This window comes from Copadichromis virginalis, linkage group LG3 (genome assembly GCF_057382275.1).
Source record: "Copadichromis virginalis isolate Kocher_CV1m ecotype Utaka linkage group LG3, C_Virginalis_male_GT1.1, whole genome shotgun sequence".
In the NCBI taxonomy this organism is placed as follows: Eukaryota; Metazoa; Chordata; class Actinopteri; order Cichliformes; family Cichlidae; genus Copadichromis; species Copadichromis virginalis.
The window spans coordinates 46,179,103-46,198,712 of NC_140620.1; the positions used below are offsets into that span (position 1 = coordinate 46,179,103).

A 19,610-nucleotide genomic window follows, 5' to 3' on the forward strand; every position below is an offset into this window, starting at 1 on the left:
AATAAGACTGATTTATCTAATTATTAAGTTTCTAAAGAAACCTGATGTTACTGGAACCCCCTATAGACCTTATAGTGCCCAGGCCATCACTGTTTACAAACTTTACAGGGTCTATAGACATAAAGAAAACGGTGCATTTTCCCCATATAATTTGTATTATTTAAGCGTTTTGCTCGTTTCTCTCCAAAAAGTGCTGAAACGGATTTTTTTAGTGGAAGACTTTCTGCTTTTATTATGAAGGAACCCATTTCCGCTTTATTGTCAGCTTCACTGATTCCCCACTATTTATCTCAAATCTCTTATATATATAACTCGAATCGTTCTTATAAAATCGTTTAGAACTTCATTGTATAAAATTGTCCAAAACTGAATTTCTTCAAATATAATATTATTTTCACATACGTACCGGAAGTCGTTTCCATGTTTTGTCTTTCTGCGTAACTTGACAGCGGAGGCTAAGAAAGTGACGTTGCAGGATAAACAAACGGATGAGGAGAGGGGGGCTGGTGTGTCGTGACATTTTTGCAAAATATTACGAATAATGCAGTCTTCCAAGAGGAGTGAGAGTGACTGGCAGGGGCTCGTCAGCGAGGTGAGTGAGTGGGAGAGACCGTAAACAGCTGCAGACACTGACCGGTTTTATAGATGTTTCCCGGTGTCCATATGGAAACGAGCCTCGGTCTCTTAGCTTTCATACACCTGGACGTTCATTAATACACGCACGAGCTCAACGTTTTTTGACACCGGTGGGCTCTTCATTGATGGCTTCTGCTAGCTATTCCGTTAAGCTGATAGCATACGACTGTGTTGGTGCAAATACACCAACCCACCCCTATATGATGATGCTACTGTGTACTGATAGGGTAGACCCACCTGTGGGCTCGCGTTTAACCTGTTAAGAGTATTACCGAGTAAGCTATTTGTATATATATGAAGGTAAGCGTGTGTATATTTTGGCGCTAATGCAGTAATTTAAGCTTGTAGGCTAATTTAATTAGCACTATATGCCGCAAATATCGAATAACCTGCACCTTTATAACATTTGACAGACCATAGAAATAAGAAAATAATTAGCATTTAACGCAGTAATGAAAAAAAAATGTTTGTTTGTTTTGATTTATTTTACTGTAACTGAAAGACATGGCAAGCACTGAACTTAACAAAACTACTACAGCACACCGTGCTGCATGATAGGAGCTGCTATTTGGTTATAAGCTGGTCTGACTGCTATCGGTCTCCACTGTTCATTATTGTGGGCCTTATCTGTACGTCAAACACTTCACTCCAGTGTGTTTTTCCACCTGTGGGAAACAGGTTAGGGTTGGTTTTGTTTGCACAATTAATGTAACCGTTCCCATCACAGAATAAGATAAACATAAAGATACATGATAAAACCAAGAACAAGCTTGATACAGATGTTACATGTCCAGCTGTGGTCCCTGAAATAAACATTACTGCCAATTCAGTCAACAGTAATATATCTCATAGCACCATGGCTCTCGTGCATTGTTTGCTTAAGTTCTTGGTGTGTAAGCGGAAGTTGGAGAGTAAGAAGGAAGCCCTCCTCATCCTGTCCAAAGAGCTGGACACCTGTCAGCAGGAAAGAGACCAGTACAAGCTGATGGCCAACCAGCTGAGAGAACGCCACCAGGGACTCAAGAAGAAGTACAGGGAACTCATTGTGAGTGGTTCAGCCTTCAAGGTGGTACTTTTTTGTGACCACCCTTTAGCATGAAGTATTTTACAGCCATGAGCAAAATGAATCGACAGTCCGCTCCAAGATGTTGAAATTCATTTTCACACTTGTGGTATTTTTTGTCATGGACAGGATCATTACTTTGCTTAATATTGCAGATCCTGATCTGATTTTGTCTTTATGTATTTTCTAGATTTCTTGAAGGAATATCCATTTTTTTGTGTAATTCTGATAGAGTTTCTCTATTCAAGCCCACCCCAAAAAAAGAAAATATTTTAAATTTTTTGGCAGCAGCTAAATGTAGATATTCAGTTTTCCATTTACACGCTGCTCCAGTTTATAGTATTTGCTGTATTATTGCATCTGATGATAGAAGTCTTTTTTTCATGTTTCAGGATGGTGACCCCTCTTTGCCACCTGAAAAACGCAATCAAGTAAGTTTTAATTTTATTAATACATATGCTAATAGGTACAGTTAAATGAGGTAATGTCTATTAAAAATGTGTGTAATTCATAAACAGTTAATCCAATGCTTATGTTAAATTCACAGCTTGGTTGTTTATTTGAAATTCTTCGTGCTGGCATACAGAGGCCATTTCTTTTGTGCTGCAGGATAAATATCAGGGTGTAGGTTAATCAGACTCCTCTCTCTCTCCTTATTGAATGCACTTAAGTAGGTGAGAATCCCAGACTATTGTTGTTCTAGGGTGGGTGTGTCTTCTACAAGTCCTGAGGCCTGCACTATGAAGCAGGATTTTGTCTTTTCCAGGTAACTCCCTGGTTAAACCTGACTTTTCTGTACTGCAAAGGTGGCTCACTCCTTATCAGTGTACATCGCCATGGTAACATATGCTGTGAACCTAACCTGCTATGGAACAGGATGTTTCCCAGATTAGAGATCAGCAGGCATAAAATCCTCATCTACTGACTGCTCAGTTTTCTGGAAAATAGTGGCACGATCCATGGGACCTCTGTGCACGGGACAGAAGGACAGAATAGGAGCATCTAAAGTTTTTTTTTAATGGCATCTGAAGTCTTTGTCTTTCCTTGATCAACATCAGTGATAAATCTGGATTCTTAGATGCAACTTTGTTCCATGATTTGTTTTCTGTTAGCTTCACTTCCACCACTAGATCTATAGCTGAGAAAATAAAAAGTGAAACTGCTCTCTAAACTTAATGATAGAGTCGTGATATTGACAAGTTTGTTAATATAGAGAGTTTGCATCTTCAAATAGCCTAAACCTTATTAATATTGTAAGCCTTTTCCTGTCTTACTGCCCAAAGCTCTGAAAGTGCTCACACATTCATTCAACACTAAACTGCTGTACAGTGCTTTTCCTGCCATGCTGCTGTGTTACAGTGGGGCAAAAAAGTATTTAGTCAGCCACCGATTGTACAAGTTCCCCCACTTAAAATGATGACAGAGGTCAGTAATTTGCACCAGAGGTACACTTCAACTGTGAGAGACAGAATGTGAAAAAAAAATCCATGAATTCACATGGTAGGATTTGTAAAGAATTTATTCGTAAATCAGGGTGCAAAATAAGTATTTGGTCACCTCAAACAAGGAAAATCTCTGGCTCTCACAGACCTGTAACGTCTTCTGTAAGAAGCTTTTCTGTCTCCCACTCGTTACCTGTATGAATGGCACCTGTTTGAACTCATCATCTGTATAAAAGACACCTGTCCACAGCCTCAAACAGTCAGACTCCAAACTCCGCCATGGCCAAGACCAAAGAGCTTTCGAAGGACACCAGGAAAAGTATTGTAGACCTGCACCAGACTGGGAAGAGTGAATCTACAATAGGCAAGCAGCTTGGTGTGAAAAAATCAACTGTGGGAGCAATCATCAGAAAATGGAAGACATACAAGACCACTGATAATCTCCCTCGATCTGGGGCTCGACGCAAGATCTCATCCCGTGGGGTCAAAATGATCATGAGAACGGTGAGCAAAGATCCCAGAACCACACGGGGGGACCTGGTGAATGACCTGCAGAGAGCTGGGACCAAAGTAACAAAGGTCACCATCAGTAACACACTACAACGGCAGGGAATCAAATCCCGCAGTGCCAGACGTGTTCCGCTGCTGAAGCCAGTGCATGTCCAGGCCCGTCTGAAGTTTGCCAGAGAGCACATGGATGATACAGCAGAGGATTGGGAGAATGTCATGTGGTCAGATGAAACCAAAGTAGAACTTTTTGGTATAAACTCAACTCGTCGTGTTTGGAGGAAGAAGAATACTGAGTTGCATCCCAAGAACACCATACCTACTGTGAAGCATGGGGGTGGAAACATCATGCTATGGGGCTGTTTTTCTGCCAAGGGGACAGGACGACTGATCCGTGTTAAGGACAGAATGAATGGGGCCATGTATCGTGAGATTTTGAGCCAAAACCACCTTCCATCAGTGAGAACTTTGAAGATGAAACGAGGCTGGGTCTTCCAACATGACAATGATCCAAAACACACCGCCCGGGCAACAAAGGAGTGGCTCCGTAAGAAGCATTTGAAAGTCCTGGAGTGGCCTAGCCAGTCTCCAGACCTCAACCCCATAGAAAATCTGTGGCGGGAGTTGAAAGTCCGTGTTGCTCGGCGACAGCCCCAAAACATCACTGCTCTCGAGAAGATCTGCATGAAGGAATGGGCCAAAATACCAGCTACTGTGTGTGCAAACCTGGTAAAGACCTATAGTAAACGTTTGACCTCTGTTATTGCCAACAAAGGTTATGTTACAAAGTATTGAGTTGTATTTTTGTTATTGACCAAATACTTATTTTCCACCCTGATTTACAAATAAATTCTTTACAAATCCTACCATGTGGATTCATGGATTTTTTTTTTCACATTCTGTCTCTCACAGTTGAAGTGTACCTCTGGTGCAAATTACTGACCTCTGTCATCATTTTAAGTGGGGGAACTTGCACAATCGGTGGCTGACTAAATACTTTTTTGCCCCACTGTATCTGAGGCACTTGTGTTGGTTTTAGTCTGTATTATGTTTTTTAACCTCTTCATATTTTTCGTACAGTATAGTTTTATTTTCCTATGCAAGATGACCTACTCTGATGCCAGTAAACCCATCGATAATTGCTATTTCTAAATGTTGCCAATGCCAACCCTTTCATGTGAACGCGCAGGGGAAACCTTGGATTAACTTAGTGCCTTGATAGCCAGCTTTGTGTGACTGCTTATCCTGACTGCCAGTGTTAGGTTAAGTGAATCCAGATAACAGAAAGATGTTCTGCTGAACTTGCTTTGTAACATAGGGCCCTGCATGACTCTGTCTTATTGTGCTTTCAGGGACACCGTGACACTGAACAGTTGCTGGTTGAATAGCACTACAAAATACAATGAAATAGTAACAAAACACCAGTGAAATGAAAAATGAAAATACTAATGTGTACACTAGATGGCACTAAATAATTGTCTCTTTCATTAGAACAGGATTGTGGACTGGCTTTGTTTTTATCTCTGAAATTTTGTGGATGTTAAGATAGGCATTTTTTTTTTCTTGAGTTGAAGAAGGAAAATGTTTGATGCTGATTAAATGTGATTTCCTGGGGTATTTGAACCTTGTCTGGCCTGGCACAAGCTGTTGTGCATTCACTCTTCTCCTCCTCCTGCTCCGCAGGTGAACCTGGCTCAGCTGCTGAGGGACTCAAGGGAACGAACAAAACAGCTTGCCGAGGAGGTGAAGGAGCTCACTCAGAGGCTTGCAGAGGCCCAGGGGGATAACAAGGTGAAGTAACCAGGGGTACTCGCACAAACGTACATGGAGATTAACTATTTAAGAGAAGTAAAAAGTTGAACTTATCTTTTCTGCAGCTCCTGAGGATGACCATTACTCGACAGAGGCTGGGGGATGAAGAGGTCGGGGTGCGTCACTTCCCCGCCCATGAGCGTGAGGATCTGGTTTGCAAGCTAGAGAGAGCTGGGCTACAGGTGGATATATTTCTTACCTCAAAGCACTTTGATATGGTTGGCAATTAATCCTTCATTTTCAGGTCCATTTCTTCTTTTGTGGAATATTCATTAGGATGTTGCTACAGGATTAAGGAAAAGGAGGGAACTCCGTCCAGGGACATGTCATTTACAAATTTAATCCAAAAGAAAGAGTGTTTTTAAAAAAAAAAGTCTAAATCACTACCTAGGACGTTAATTATTGTTAAAGTCCTAAGATCGCTTTGTAACATATTAGCAGTTGCACAGTACTGTCAAATAATACAAATAAAAGCATTTTCTATGTGGGGTGGTGGAGCTTGGTTTGAGCTGTTTAACCAGATGCTTAAAGTCCTGTTTTCTGACATATAACTCCATCAGTAATTTCCATCCACTGTTCACTTTTCCTGTCATAGGGAGTGCTCCAGTGACACTGACGATTGATGGAATAGTGAAACATGTTTGTAGTTTCCACATTTAGCAGGAACTTTTTTGTTGCATATCTTACAAAGCCTTGTGCTTAGTTGGAGATTATTGAAGTAGCTCCCTTTTTAGGCACTAAATCGCTCCAACATATACTTGGTCTTATGTCATTTTTTTTTATCACATGAAACTTTATGCCGGTGTTTTTGCAGATGACATGATATGGCACAGCTCTAGTTATCCCTGTCACTTCACAACAATGATCTAGGTTTGAATCTTTTGTCCATTCAGGGTTTGAAAATGTGTGTGTCATTAGGTAAATGGATGTAGGATGAACAGGGTGAGTGTAAATGGCAATTGAGTCCAGTAGTAAGTGATTCAGTAGTGACAATTTCTATTGAAAACCAGTAACTGGTGCAGATTGTAACTACTTTAGAGTGTTCTTTTCTGCTTTTCATAGTCTTGGTTGATTGGGTATTGTCGTAACCCTGATGGGCAGGCGGTCGATGTAGACATGCAAGTTATTGAATTTGATAACTCAGTGTAGGAATTTTAAATCTATGCCATCGGTGTATCTACTAAAAATCTCAGACGAGTTTGAAACTCCATGACCTCGACTCAAGGTCAGGAGTCAAAGGTCAAGTGTTCATTACACTCATTGAAAGGTTAAGTTGTCCTACAGTTTATGTAGAGAACAAAGTAGTGACTTGTATCATTTTTAACTACATATTAATAAGACTGATTTATCTAATTATTAAGTTTCTAAAGAAACCTGATGTTTCTGGAACTGTTCGTTTCTAGTCAGGGCCTCGTGACAGACATTTATTATAGATTTCCTCAGTAGACGTAAGCTCAGTAATTCATTCAGTTTGTTTAAAACTTTCCATAGTGAATCACACTTTTTGCTTGGAAATACACTCGGCGCATTACTGTCCATGTGCTTTGAATTTAATTTCAGAGTAGAACATTTTATTATTGGCAGAATCCTCTCTGCACATTAAACACAGTAAATGTATTAGACTGATAAACAATACTTCCTCCTCTTTGAAACCCGCAGTGGAGCCACTTAACTGTTATCTACTAGAGTGGAAGCTGCTCACTTTAAAACAGCAGGGGAGCTCCTGAGTTGCTGAATGCTAAAAACAGTGAATGCAGCCTCAGCAAACTCTACTTTAATGAGCAAAAGCTTTGAAATATCCATCACGTGAACGTTTCCGTGGCTTCCCTCACAAACAGTTCTGCCTGTATGCCTTTTTCTAGATGGAGGAGATGGAGAACAACATGAAAGCACTGACAGACGAGCTCCAGGACGTGAAGGCAGAGCGCACTGTGTTCAGAGAGAAGGCGGAGCGACTAAATATGGAGCTGAATCATATTTTGGGGAACCACGAGGCTCGTATCATTGATGTGGACGCCCTGTGCATGGAAAACAAGTGAGTTAGAGATGTGCCAGACAGAAGTGTCATCATTTGACACTTTTTAAAATACATTTTTCAGTCCCAATACTATCTTCTAAAACATCAAAACTATTTAATACCAAACTTCGAATTTACCTAATAAACGTAATTAGTGTAAACCAACTAAAAGGTATGTTAAATCTTGAAAGTAGACATCTTTGACTTCAGTATTAACTTCATAAACTCCTGGCATTTTCTCAGCTACCTTTCATCATCACCTTTTTCAGCAGTCTTGAAGGAGTTCTCACACACTGAGCACCTCCTGGCTGTTCTTCCTTACTCTGTGGTGCATCTCATCCAAAAACCTTTTCAACAGTGGTTAGGTTTGGATGTCCGTGGATGCCAGGTGTTCCTGATTCTGAACACCATCCTTTTTTTGAGAGGGGCTTCAATGTTCCCCTATTGTGCAATAATAATAGAAGTCAGAAATTGCTGCAGGATGAATTCTGAGTAAATCATCATCTGTGTCACTAGCAGATGTCCTCACAGTATCACACCATCTTCGCCATAACTAACAATGAGAGACACGTGCATGTCCATTTCTTGTTTCTTAGATGATAAAGGTGTGATTTGCACAGTGTCCTCCAAACACCTCCTGTGTTTGGTTCCTGTGAAACTTGAGGGCTCTAATCTGAAGTGCCAATGATTGACTTGTGAGGCTGTAATCCTGATAAACTTCTCTCTTGGTCTTCCTGTCTGGAGGCAATTGTCATGAAAGACAGTTGATAGATTTTGAGATGGCACTTGGGGAAACTGAATGAACTGACTGACCTCCTTTTTTTTGAAATAATATAAACTTGTTTCTCTCTTTATTTAGATGGCCATTTCTTGTTGCTTAACTAAGCAGTACTGGACATGTTCTTCCTTACTGTACATGCGCTTCAGTGTTTTTACCCACGTCTTATGTGGTAGTCATGTTTAATCGGGGTGGACGTTAGCTAACGAAAGATCAAAAAAGCATGGATGAAGAGAATGCTTGGTTTCATTTCCATATGAATGCATTTTTTATGTTGTGACTTCTGTGTTCTACATGGCAGAGGGTGAGCTAAATGACAAACAGCAAGACAAACATAAACCAAAGTCATTCACGTTACCAAATGCTCTTTTTGACACTGCCTCCTGCTCACAGTGCACAGTGATTATACATGTAATGTGGAACTCCTCTGTCTGTCATGTGTGTTTTGACTTTGCTGGGTGTCTTTCTAATCATTGTTCCTGTAGGTATTTACATGACCGTTTAAATCAACTGCAAGAGGAGGTGAACCTGCTGAAGTCAAACATCATGAAGTACAAGGTACAGATTGAATGCTGCAGTTAAAATGTGACACAGACATTGCCTGACTCGGTGCATTTAATTTCTTTACATGTGTATGCAAACCATACATGTGTATGGTTTGCATTAAGAACGTTTTGTGAACGTTCTTAATGCAAAGGAAGTGACTTTTTACTAAAATGTTCGTGTGAATCAGCAGGGTGAGCTTTATTCTCTTATTTTTCTGTGCCTGCAGACAGCCCTGGAGAGGAGGAAAAACTCCAGCACATATGGGAAATCAAATAACAGTCCTCTTACTGGAGTCCTCTCAGCCAAACAAGGTGAAAACACAACCTGTTCAGCTCACTTTGAGTTCTTTAAACTCAGACATAAATAGATGTAGTATTAGCTGATCTGGAAACTGCAGAAAGGCACTAATGCGAATGTTCTCAGGCCAAATAAACTCTACAACTGATGGCGTGTCTTCAGTATAACAACCACTTCCTTTGTTTCTACCCGTGTCTCAATGGATTATTTAATAACTTCTCTTTTTGCCGATCCTCCGAGCCACTGCCGGACACCAGCTGGGTTACTAATTGTATTCTGAGTGGTAAAGAGCACCACTGGCAGGGAAATGAGCCTGCCATGATGACTGACAGTTGCTGGCAGAAGCAGCACAGTGGGCTCTGGAGTTAAAGTTAGGAGAGTGTCACCTAGAAGACATCTGTTTCTAACTCTCCATCTCTGTCTTACTCTTATCATGCTGTGTTCCCTGTCTCTTGTTATATCACCCTGCTTTCTTTGTTACCTATTTTTAACTTTTGTGTAAGTTTTATTGGGGGATTATTGGCATTTCTCTTCCCTCCATTTGTGGCTCTCTGTCCCTTTCTCTTCCCATCCTGATTTTTTCCCCCTTTCCCTCTCCTTTTTAGTTCAAGAGATGCTTCTGGAAGAGCAGGGCTGCAGTCTACCAGCCACGCCTCAGTCAATCGCCGACCTCAAGTCTCTCGCCACTGCTCTCCTGGAGACGATCCATGAGAAGAATTTGGTCATCCAGCACCAGAGACACAGCAACAGGTATTAAGAGTTCCTGCTTTGCCGCTGATGGCATCATAATGGTAATATTTCACCTTTAACCCCCTAACACAGTTACATTGTTTGTCTAGCTGTTACAAGAATTCTCCTCCTATAAAGCAAACACTGGAATATGACATAAGTGTGCGCACACACACACACTGACCCTTCTTCTCACCTGGCCTGCAGGATCTTGGGAAATAGAGTTGCAGATTTGGAAAGGAAGCTGAAGACCTTGGAGGTTTCAGGATTATGGAGTCTTCCAGGTGGGTCTTTGAACACCTAAGCTGTTCCACCATCAAACCTTTTATGAATCCATTAAAAACTAAAAGTAGTTCAGCAATGTTTATTTTGAGACACTTTTGTGCTTTTGGAAAAATGATCACATATGATGAGTAAAACTAATGAATCATATTAATGTATCGTTTGAAGACTACCGCTGAGAACATGTAATCTTTCCCACATCATTAGAAAACATAAGTGTGTGTGTGTGTGTAGCCAATAAAACATTAAGATAAGCAAAAGATCAGACGTTGGCTGGTGTCAGATAGCTTTGTCTTTGCTCTGCTCTGCCTTGAAGACCAGCATCCCGGCATCGCCTTTTCACTCTTGACAATGAGACTGGTGTTATGCTTGTAACATTTAATGAAGCTGCCAGCTGAGGACCTGCGAGGCATCTGTTTCTCAAACTCGAGACTCTGATGTCTTCTTGCTCAGTTGTGCACTGGGCCTCCCACTTCTCTTTCTGCTCTGGTTAGAGCCAGTTTGCTCTGTTCTTTGAAGAGAAGTGCACACTGTTGTACTTCATTTTTATTTAATTTTTTTGGGGATTTTTCCTCATGGAATATCTTTCACGTCTAAGAACAAGAAAACTGAAAAACTGGAAAGTTGACTTGTTTTTTCTGTCTGTTTAAATCCACACAGGCTGAAGCTCCAGACACGCGACTACTTAAACTTTAAGCTAATCAGCTAAAACAGCTTTTAATAATCTTCTGTTACTATCATAGTCATCATCTACTACATAGATATTCCATTAAAATCAAGAAAAAGATAACAATGACTTTAAAGTTATTTTGATTTAAACAAATTAGGACCTCTTTTATTTTAAAGGTCTATGTAAAATCTCCTAAAATCATGGATACAGTATTGAAGTGCATCCATATAATAAATATGATTTTCAATTTAAGTTAAAATCATTTAATAATTGTCTCAGTGTTGTCCATCTGATGCATTTAAAGGTTGTTTAAATGACCCGGAGATCTTTGCTGGGATTGTTCTAGCTGGCCTGCTGGTTTAAATTCATTTCCTCTCCTGTCTTTTTCATTAATGAGCTTTTCTGTTCATAACACTGTGCCTTTCTCTCCTCTCTGGCTGCGTCTCAGGCTTGACCTACCACGTATCTGTGGGAATTGGGAGTATGTATTCCTTCTGCCCCGCTTAGTTCATCCATGCCCTCCACTATGTCATGCCAGGACAAATCTGGGCAGACGCCCAGAAAACATGTCACCTCATGCCCACCGTTTACAATGTGTTGACTCCATTGACCACCAGCTCATGTGTCTGTTCATGATACCGCTGACTGAATCAGGCCGACGGAGTGCCACACACTGATGCTCTCGGTCCAGTGGACCTGTCTTAAATTTTACTCACAAGAGAAACCAAAAAAAAAAAAAAGCGCTTTCTTTGAGTGATGCAGTTGGGCTTCTTTTAAGGGCAGCACAGTACTGTTGAGTAGTAGTAGTAGAAGGATTCGAGGCTCTCATAATACAGATGAGAGCCTTGTTGAAGACAGTTTGTCATATACAGTTTTGGTATATGAGGGTGTAAAGTCAAAGTTCTTATTATTTTATCAGAAAGTGAATTTTTGCACCACTTTTTAACCCTTGATCCTATATTTGTATTTAAAATTGAAGTATAAAAAATGCTGTATCGGCTGTCAGATTTTCCTCAAAGACACAGCTCGTGACTTTTCCTGTCCTGCAAAGACGTCCGACTCTCAGTAGAGCAAAACCAGTCCAAAAATATAAAACTATTTACCAAACGTAATCGAAAAACATTTGCGGCCTGAAACAAGGGGACCGTGCTTGCTCACTTAGAAAGCAGTTCCCCTTTATCTCCACTGGAGGGAGATGTTGTGCCGTCTATGAAGCAGACTGAACGGTGGAGGGGCTGCGGCTGGATGGAGGTGCCCTGTCATGAGACCGTCATTCTCTCCGCCATAAAACTGACAAGCATCCATTACTGAAAATGATTGCCCACATTACAAACACATTTAGGGGAATGTGCCGTTATTAGGGAATTTGTAGACGAGGGCCCAGAGTGCCTGACGACCACGCTGTCCACCACAGTTAGGGAGACAGAGATATAGAGAGAGATGTGAGCGTCTGTGGCCTTGATGCAAGATGAAGTTGGGCTGATTGATATTAAAGGCAAACGGGATAGGATGGAGGGCCTTGGCTGCCTACCTGAGTCCCGGAAAACACTAGAGGTGACTACATTGTCTACGGATGAGAGAGAGCCAAAAACAATAACAGTGACATCGATGCGGTGAGTCAGATAAAGTTGTGATTGATAGCTTCCCCCACCCCAGTCCTCCAGTTCAGCGCCCCCACCTCCTGTGCTGAATGAGTGTGAGCTGAAATGTAACACTGCGAGTGAAAACCTGTCAGAGTGCATCAGAGATTGAAAAGACAGGGTGGATACAGAATGCACCCTGTTTAGGTCAACTGACAGACTTTTTCCAGTTAAGAGGAAGGCATTTCCTGTCAATGTCGAGCTAGACAGCACTGCATAGTGTAAGCTCCTGTGACTAGCTGACAGCTATGTACACTTCTCCCGTTTGTGATATAGTCTTTAATATCCAGTATGATCTGGTGTCACATAATATGGAATAGTCCTTTTTTATGCGCATAAACACACATATATATTTGCGTGTTTGTTAGATGTGTTTCAAAGAGGTGTAGAGGTGGTTAGATGATGATACAGGCAGCTGTCAGTAAGGGTTCAAAGCAAACCACTGGTGCCTCCTATCTTTGAGTTCTGCACGCCTCATGGAGACACAGCTGCTGTGCTCAGTCTGGGTCTTCGTCTGCATATCCAGTAACCAGCATCGCTTTATTACTGGCTTCAAAAGGCAGTCTGGTGAAGTTTTCCTCGACTGTTCTCCTAAAAATAAATCTAAACTGTCCTAACACAATTGCAAGTTTAGATGCAGTTTCACACACTACTGGCCAGTCTTACCTATGTGATGTCGATATATTGCTCAGCATTCTAGCATCTTCCTAAATGGCACTTTTATGTCTGCCCAAAATGGCCCATATCTGCATATCTTTGGCCTTGAATGATGGCAGTGGCTCAGGGTTGGTCTGTTTGCTTAGACTCAGCTGCTGCACCACCTTATATGGATCTGATGTTACGTGTGGGATTAGATTTGACAATACTTGCCATAAAACATCATCAGGCTCAGTTTTCTGACTCGTGGGTCAAGTCTTTTTCACACAGCAGTTGTTATTAGTGCCAAAAATAGACCAGATCAAGCTCAAAGTGTATCTGGGTGAAAATATAAAAGCCTCCACAGATCATCAGTCTGTGTTGTACTGGGTTGTTGCAGTTTGCAAGAGAATAATCACAAATGATTTGTGGAAATATTGTATTGATTTTTTATGCTTTATTTAGCAGATATTTGGCTAATCGGGCTGTTTTTAGTCAAAAACAATCATAAAATTGATCTTGGTTTTGTTTTATGACAGTTTATTATTTTTAAATATCTTAGTAGTGGCCTATTGAAGTAACCAAAAGGAATGCAGTTTAACAGCCTAACAGCATATTAATGGCTAAACACAGTCTCACAGTTAAATAATTAGAGGAACTTTCTAGACAACATGACTTTTTTGTTTTTGCTTCTTTTGATTTACCCAGCTGGTACGACGAATTCTAACAGTCTCTCCCTCGCTCGCTGTTCCCATGTCAGTGTAAACATTGAGCATCCATAACAATATGGACTGTTTTCATAACAATATGGTGTCCGTTCACCATTCATGATTCTCATGCATTGTGTCTTCCAGTCATCCATTTTCTCGTTCTCCTGTTTGTTTTCTTGTCGCACACTTGAACGGTCGGAGACACACGCAAAGGTTCGCCTGTTCACAGGCTACGTGCGACGGCAGAGGCTGCTAACTTCCAGCCGAGTGTCTGTGCATATAGTTTTGTGTGTATACTCGTGACGTCTGGTTTATAGTGCACAGTCTCTTTTGAGTAGCATATGGTGTCAGCCTAAGAGGCGTGCAGCCATCACTAATGAAGACAGATGAGAGGGAGCTGGAGCCTCTTCCTGTGAGCACTGCAATGCATACGTGCGCCTGTGTTTGCATGCACCATCGTACATGTGCTCCATCCAATCTAACACTCCTCCACCCTCCAAAAAACCCTCTACATATCACTTGTTTGTTGTTCTCATTTGGACCAGAGAGTAACTGGGAGCGTTTTCTCCTTGGCGCTGATGTTACAGGGACAAGAGACAGTATCACACTAAATGAGAACCTTCAGCCAGAGCTCCGTCCTACACGTGTCACGTCTCAGCCAAACATGCAGCCCAGAGTGCATCCACCCAAAGGTGAGTGTGTAATTGCGAGTGACTGGCTTCTCCAGTCAATGATAAGAACTCCTACCGCTAATGGCGTAAACACTGCAATTAGGCATTGCATGCTAAACACTCCTTTCTACCTTCCATGTTTAACCCAAGTCCTTTCCCTTCCCGCCTCCACTTCTCCTTGCTCCTCATTGGTGCAAGATGCCCAAATGCCATGGCATTTTGGAAATGTGAGGCAAATTCTCGCCCACTGACATTCAGAAACTTCTGCCATGTTCTCTTTGAAAGAGGGTGGGGGGATCAGGGTGGGAGGACTATAAATATGGATGCCACTTCAAGTAATGTTGCTTTCTTCTTGCGTGTTTTTGCGTGTCTGTGTGTGCGTGGGGGTGGGGGGACTCTATGTGTGCAGTCTTTAACCTTTTTGCCTGCACATCCACAAATATGGGTCAGTAATCCCCAAAGTGAGAGCATATTTTGGCGAAGAAGCAGAACTAAGCTGTTGCTATTGCTGAGATGCAGGGCGTCACACTTGTCTTGCGTCCCCTTGTCTGGGGCACCGCTGCTATATTTAGCCTGTTGCCATGGAAGCACTTCAGTCACATAAGTAATTGAAATAAGTTTCTACATTGTTTTTCTAGCAGAATCAATACGGGCTTTTTCATTTGTGGCTGCTGTTTCGGTTTTTTCATGCATTTTAAACTCTTGTCTAATGCAATTTTTGTTATATCGTTTCGTGTGTGTGGTTTTTGGGTTGGTTTTTTTTATTACTGTTATCAGTTATGACAATAATTATTGTCTCTAGCTACTCATTAGAAAGTTTTCCTTTTTTCTTTTTCTTTAAAAAACTTTTTTGGCTCCAGCTTCAGATCAAGTGAGCGATTAAAATGACCAGTCATCTCATCTTCCTTTTCCCAGTTCTTTTAGACGACAGAAGTTCACATGAATCATCTTGGGAGTGCCACACCGCTGGCGCTGACCTTGGCACAGATGGTGTCAGCAGGGAAGACGCACCTGCACTGCACAGCAGCCTGGAGACTCTTGACAGGGTGGAGACGAATGGGATTGACAGAAGGGGGGGGGAGCTGGTGACCCTTACAGAAGATGCAGGCGTAGAGCTGGAGGAGGGGCGGAGCCCTGTGGAAGAGGCAGGGCATGAGATAGAAGGAGTTGATGATGATGAAGAGCTGGGTTCCACAGTGGAGGAAGGAGAGGAAGCAGCTCTGGCGCTGGATGTCCCACAAACTGAATCAGACCTTCAGTGGCTTTCAATTAAACAAGCTTCTGTCAGTCATTCGGAGGTGGGTCAGCGGCCCTGTGAATCCCAGAACAGTGAGTCCGATAATGTACCTGAACATGAAGAAGCCTCTGTGTCAGCTCCAGAGAGCCAGGCTGCAGAGGTGTCGAGTACAAGAGAGTGGGACGTTCAGTGTCCCTCTGCACAGAGTGACTCCTGTCATAGTGACAACTTGGCATGATCCAACCGAGAAGCTTATTTAAATCCTCGTCCTTGTCGTCGTTATTGATGATTGCATTAATCATCCACTGTTGCATTCCCACAACACAGCCAGTGCTCACGAGCTGTCTTCTCCACCGCTTTAGTCAATAAAAGAGAGAGAAAGCACTTTTTCAGCCACCACTGACAAAGCTCGAAGTGCACTTTGTATCCAGACAAGCTTGTTGCTGCACAGGAACAGAAAATCTTCAAATCGATGGAGTTGCAAACTTCATGCCCTGCAGGAAGAATTTACAGTGGGGCAAAAAAGTATTTAGTCAGCCACCGATTGTGCAAGTTCCCCCACTTAAAATGATGACAGAGGTCAGTAATTTGCACCAGAGGTACACTTCAACTGTGGGAGACAGAATGTGAAAAAAAATCCATGAATCCACATGGTAGGATTTGTAAAGAATTTATTCGTAAATCAGGGTGGAAAATAAGTATTTGGTCACCTCAAACAAGGGAAATCTCTGGCTCTCACAGACCTGTAACGTCTTCTGTAAGAAGCTTTTCTGTCCCCCACTCGTTACCTGTATGAATGGCACCTGTTTGAACTCATCATCTGTATAAAAGACAGCTGTCCACAGCCTCAAACAGTCAGACTCCAAACTCCGCCATGGCCAAGACCAAAGAGCTTTCGAAGGACACCAGGAAAAGTATTGTAGACCTGCACCAGTCTTGGAAGAGTGAATCTACAATAGGCAAGCAGCTTGGTGTGAAAAAATCAACTGTGGGAGCAATCATCAGAAAATGGAAGACATACAAGACCACTGATAATCTCCCTCGATCTGGGGCTCCACGCAAGATCTCATCCCGTGGGGTCAAAATGATCATGAGAACGGTGAGCAAAGATCCCAGAACCACACGGGGGGACCTGGTGAATGAGCTGCAGAGAGCTGGGACCAAAGTAACAAAGGTCACCATCAGTAACACACTACAACGGCAGGGAATCAAATCCCGCAGTGCCAGACGTGTTCCGCTGCTGAAGCCAGTGCATGTCCAGGCCCGTCTGAAGTTTGCCAGAGAGCACATGGATGATACAGCAGAGGATTGGGAGAATGTCATGTGGTCAGATGAAACCAAAGTAGAACTTTTTGGTATAAACTCAACTCGTCGTGTTTGGAGGAATAAGAATACTGAGTTGCATCCCAAGAACACCATACCTACTGTGAAGCATGGGGGTGGAAACATCATGCTATGGGGCTGTTTTTCTGCCAAGGGGACAGGACGACTGATCCGTGTTAAGGACAGAATGAATGGGGCCATGTATCGTGAGATTTTGAGCCAAAACCTCCTTCCATCAGTGAGAACTTTGAAGATGAAACGAGGCTGGGTCTTCCAACATGACAATGATCCAAAACACACCGCCCGGGCAACAAAGGAGTGGCTCCGTAAGAAGCATTTGAAAGTCCTGGAGTGGCCTAGCCAGTCTCCAGACCTCAACCCCATAGAAAATCTGTGGCGGGAGTTGAAAGTCCGTGTTGCTCGGCGACAGCCCCAAAACATCACTGCTCTCGAGAAGATCTGCATGGAGGAATGGGCCAAAATACCAGCTACTGTGTGTGCAAACCTGGTAAAGACCTATAGTAAACGTTTGACCTCTGTTATTGCCAACAAAGGTTATGTTACAAAGTATTGAGTTGTATTTTTGTTATTGACCAAATACTTATTTTCCACCCTGATTTACGAATAAATTCTTTACAAATCCTACCATGTGGATTCATGGATTTTTTTTTCACATTCTGTCTCTCACAGTTGAAGTGTACCTCTGGTGCAAATTACTGACCTCTGTCATCATTTTAGGTGGGGGAACTTGCACAATCGGTGGCTGACTAAATACTTTTTTGCCCCACTGTAGCTAGGAAAATAACAAATATGGCAACATGCGTTCCTATGCCCCATATTTCCTTTCCCCTGCGATAAGATAATCCCACTTGTTTGCTTTCTTCTTCCTAAGGGATGTTAATAAACTGAATGCTGCATTTTTTGTCACTCTTAGATGAGTTCAAATTTTCATACCAAAACTTGTAATGAATGTGCACATAATTGTGAATTATTTAATCTTAATACCGGAGATTCTATTGATGTCTGTTCAGCATTATGGGTGAATCTTATTAATGAGTCCATTTTTATTTTTCCATATTTAACAGTTGATTTTTGAACTACACTACATGTGCCTTATATGTGGAACTCGCTGATATTTATAAATGTATAAACCTGCAGCATTGGTGGTTGTCACTTTTCTTTTCACAGATTAAGCTAATACAGACTTTCAGTCATGTGAAAAAGAAAGTTTTCATAGGAATCTGTGCACTCTTATAAATACGTACACCTCATAATTGAGTAGCTTCTAGAGCCACATTTAGCAGTAATAACTTTACATAATTATTTTTTTATATGATTTTACGAGTGTCTCACAGTCTCATCATTTATTCTGTTGTAGACTTTCACGCACAGCAGAAATTCAGACCAAGCTTTAGCTTTCAGACAGATGGCCTCATATTTGACTGAGAATATTTTGGTATGCGGCGTTCATGGTTGACTCAATGACTCAAAGGTCTTCAGGTCCTGTGACTCCAAAACAACGCTAAATCGTCGTCCCTCCACCGCCATGCTTGAAAGTTGGTATGAGGTGTTTGTGCTGATATACTGTTTGGTTTCCACTGAATGTGTTGCAGTGCATTATGGAAATATGGAAATCTCTACTTTGGTCTCATTTTTCCAAAGGAAATTGTTCCAAAAGTCTAGTGGTTTGTTGTCATGCAACTTTACAAACCTAAGCCCTGCTGCCATTCTCTTCTGAGAAAGAAGAAGCTTTCTCCAGGCACTTCTTACAAACAAGCCATACTTCAGCTTTTTGTAATTGTATTGTTCTGAACTTTAACATTTAACCTAACTGAGGCCCGTAGAGTCTACGTTGTAGATCTTAGGTTTTTGCAGCTTTTCTGAGAATTGCCGGTTTGCCTTTCAACTGAATTTGCTAGGCTGTTCTTTCCTGGGACGATGGTGGCATTATGTCAACACACAACAACGCCAGAGCAGCAAACTGTCCAAACTTCTCCTTTTATAGAGGTGCTCACACCTGCTGATGATCAGCTATTCAAGTGCATTTAATTAGCAGCACCTGGCTGCTATTTCCCTGACAATGCCAGTGGAAGTAGCAAGGGTGTACTTGGTTTTTCCACATGACCGTATCTTTATTGGTCCTTTATATCCTGCAGACACACACACACACACACATCAAAAGTAGAACTTATTATTTTAAAAAGAAAGAAAAATGTTTATTTTATGTGGGCGGTAAACAGCGAGACCCAAACCATTAAAATAGTTGAACTAGTTAGCCTAAAGTCATAAATGCAGGCTTTCTGCAAACATGATACCAAGCCTTCTAGCTCTACAGAATGAAAATAGTAGGTGGTGAAAAGTACATTTTTGTGCCGTGATTGATGAACATCCAGCTTCTACCAAGTGTTAGTAGCACAAACACAAAGTAGACCCAACCAGCTCCTGTACAAGAATATGACTACTACAATATTCACTTATTTTGTTAAGATGAACATCTGGCTTACCATCAATTGAAATGTTTGGAACGTGATGGGCTGTGTCAAAGGAGTACTTCAGCTTATCTGACAGGGCTTTTGATATATAAGCGAAAGGTTGCGAACCAGTGGTCTTGTGG

The 19,610-nt window shown here is 41.7% G+C and overlaps 2 protein-coding genes across 3 annotated transcripts in view; one reads left to right on the top strand and one right to left on the bottom strand.

Annotated features, from left to right (window-relative positions):
- Positions 1–19,610, bottom strand: part of LOC146715010 (uncharacterized) — a 92,082-nt gene that overhangs the window by 32,712 nt on the left and 39,760 nt on the right. The gene's annotated exons all lie outside the window — the stretch shown is intronic.
- Positions 428–16,286, top strand: LOC146715014 (coiled-coil domain-containing protein 149-like). 2 transcript variants are annotated; one of them, XM_085451362.1, is made up of 13 exons: positions 428–592; positions 1,520–1,681; positions 2,092–2,130; positions 5,332–5,439; positions 5,526–5,642; positions 7,323–7,495; positions 8,741–8,813; positions 9,028–9,112; positions 9,704–9,848; positions 10,035–10,111; positions 11,228–11,260; positions 14,353–14,457; positions 15,352–16,286. In XM_085451362.1, the coding sequence occupies exons 1-13, from the start codon at positions 542–544 to the stop codon at positions 15,909–15,911; spliced, it is 1,728 nt and encodes a 575-aa protein (XP_085307488.1). In that variant the 5' UTR covers positions 428–541; the 3' UTR covers positions 15,912–16,286. The 2 variants fall into 2 exon arrangements, with proteins under 2 accessions (XP_085307488.1, XP_085307489.1); XM_085451363.1 differs by lacking the exon at positions 11,228–11,260.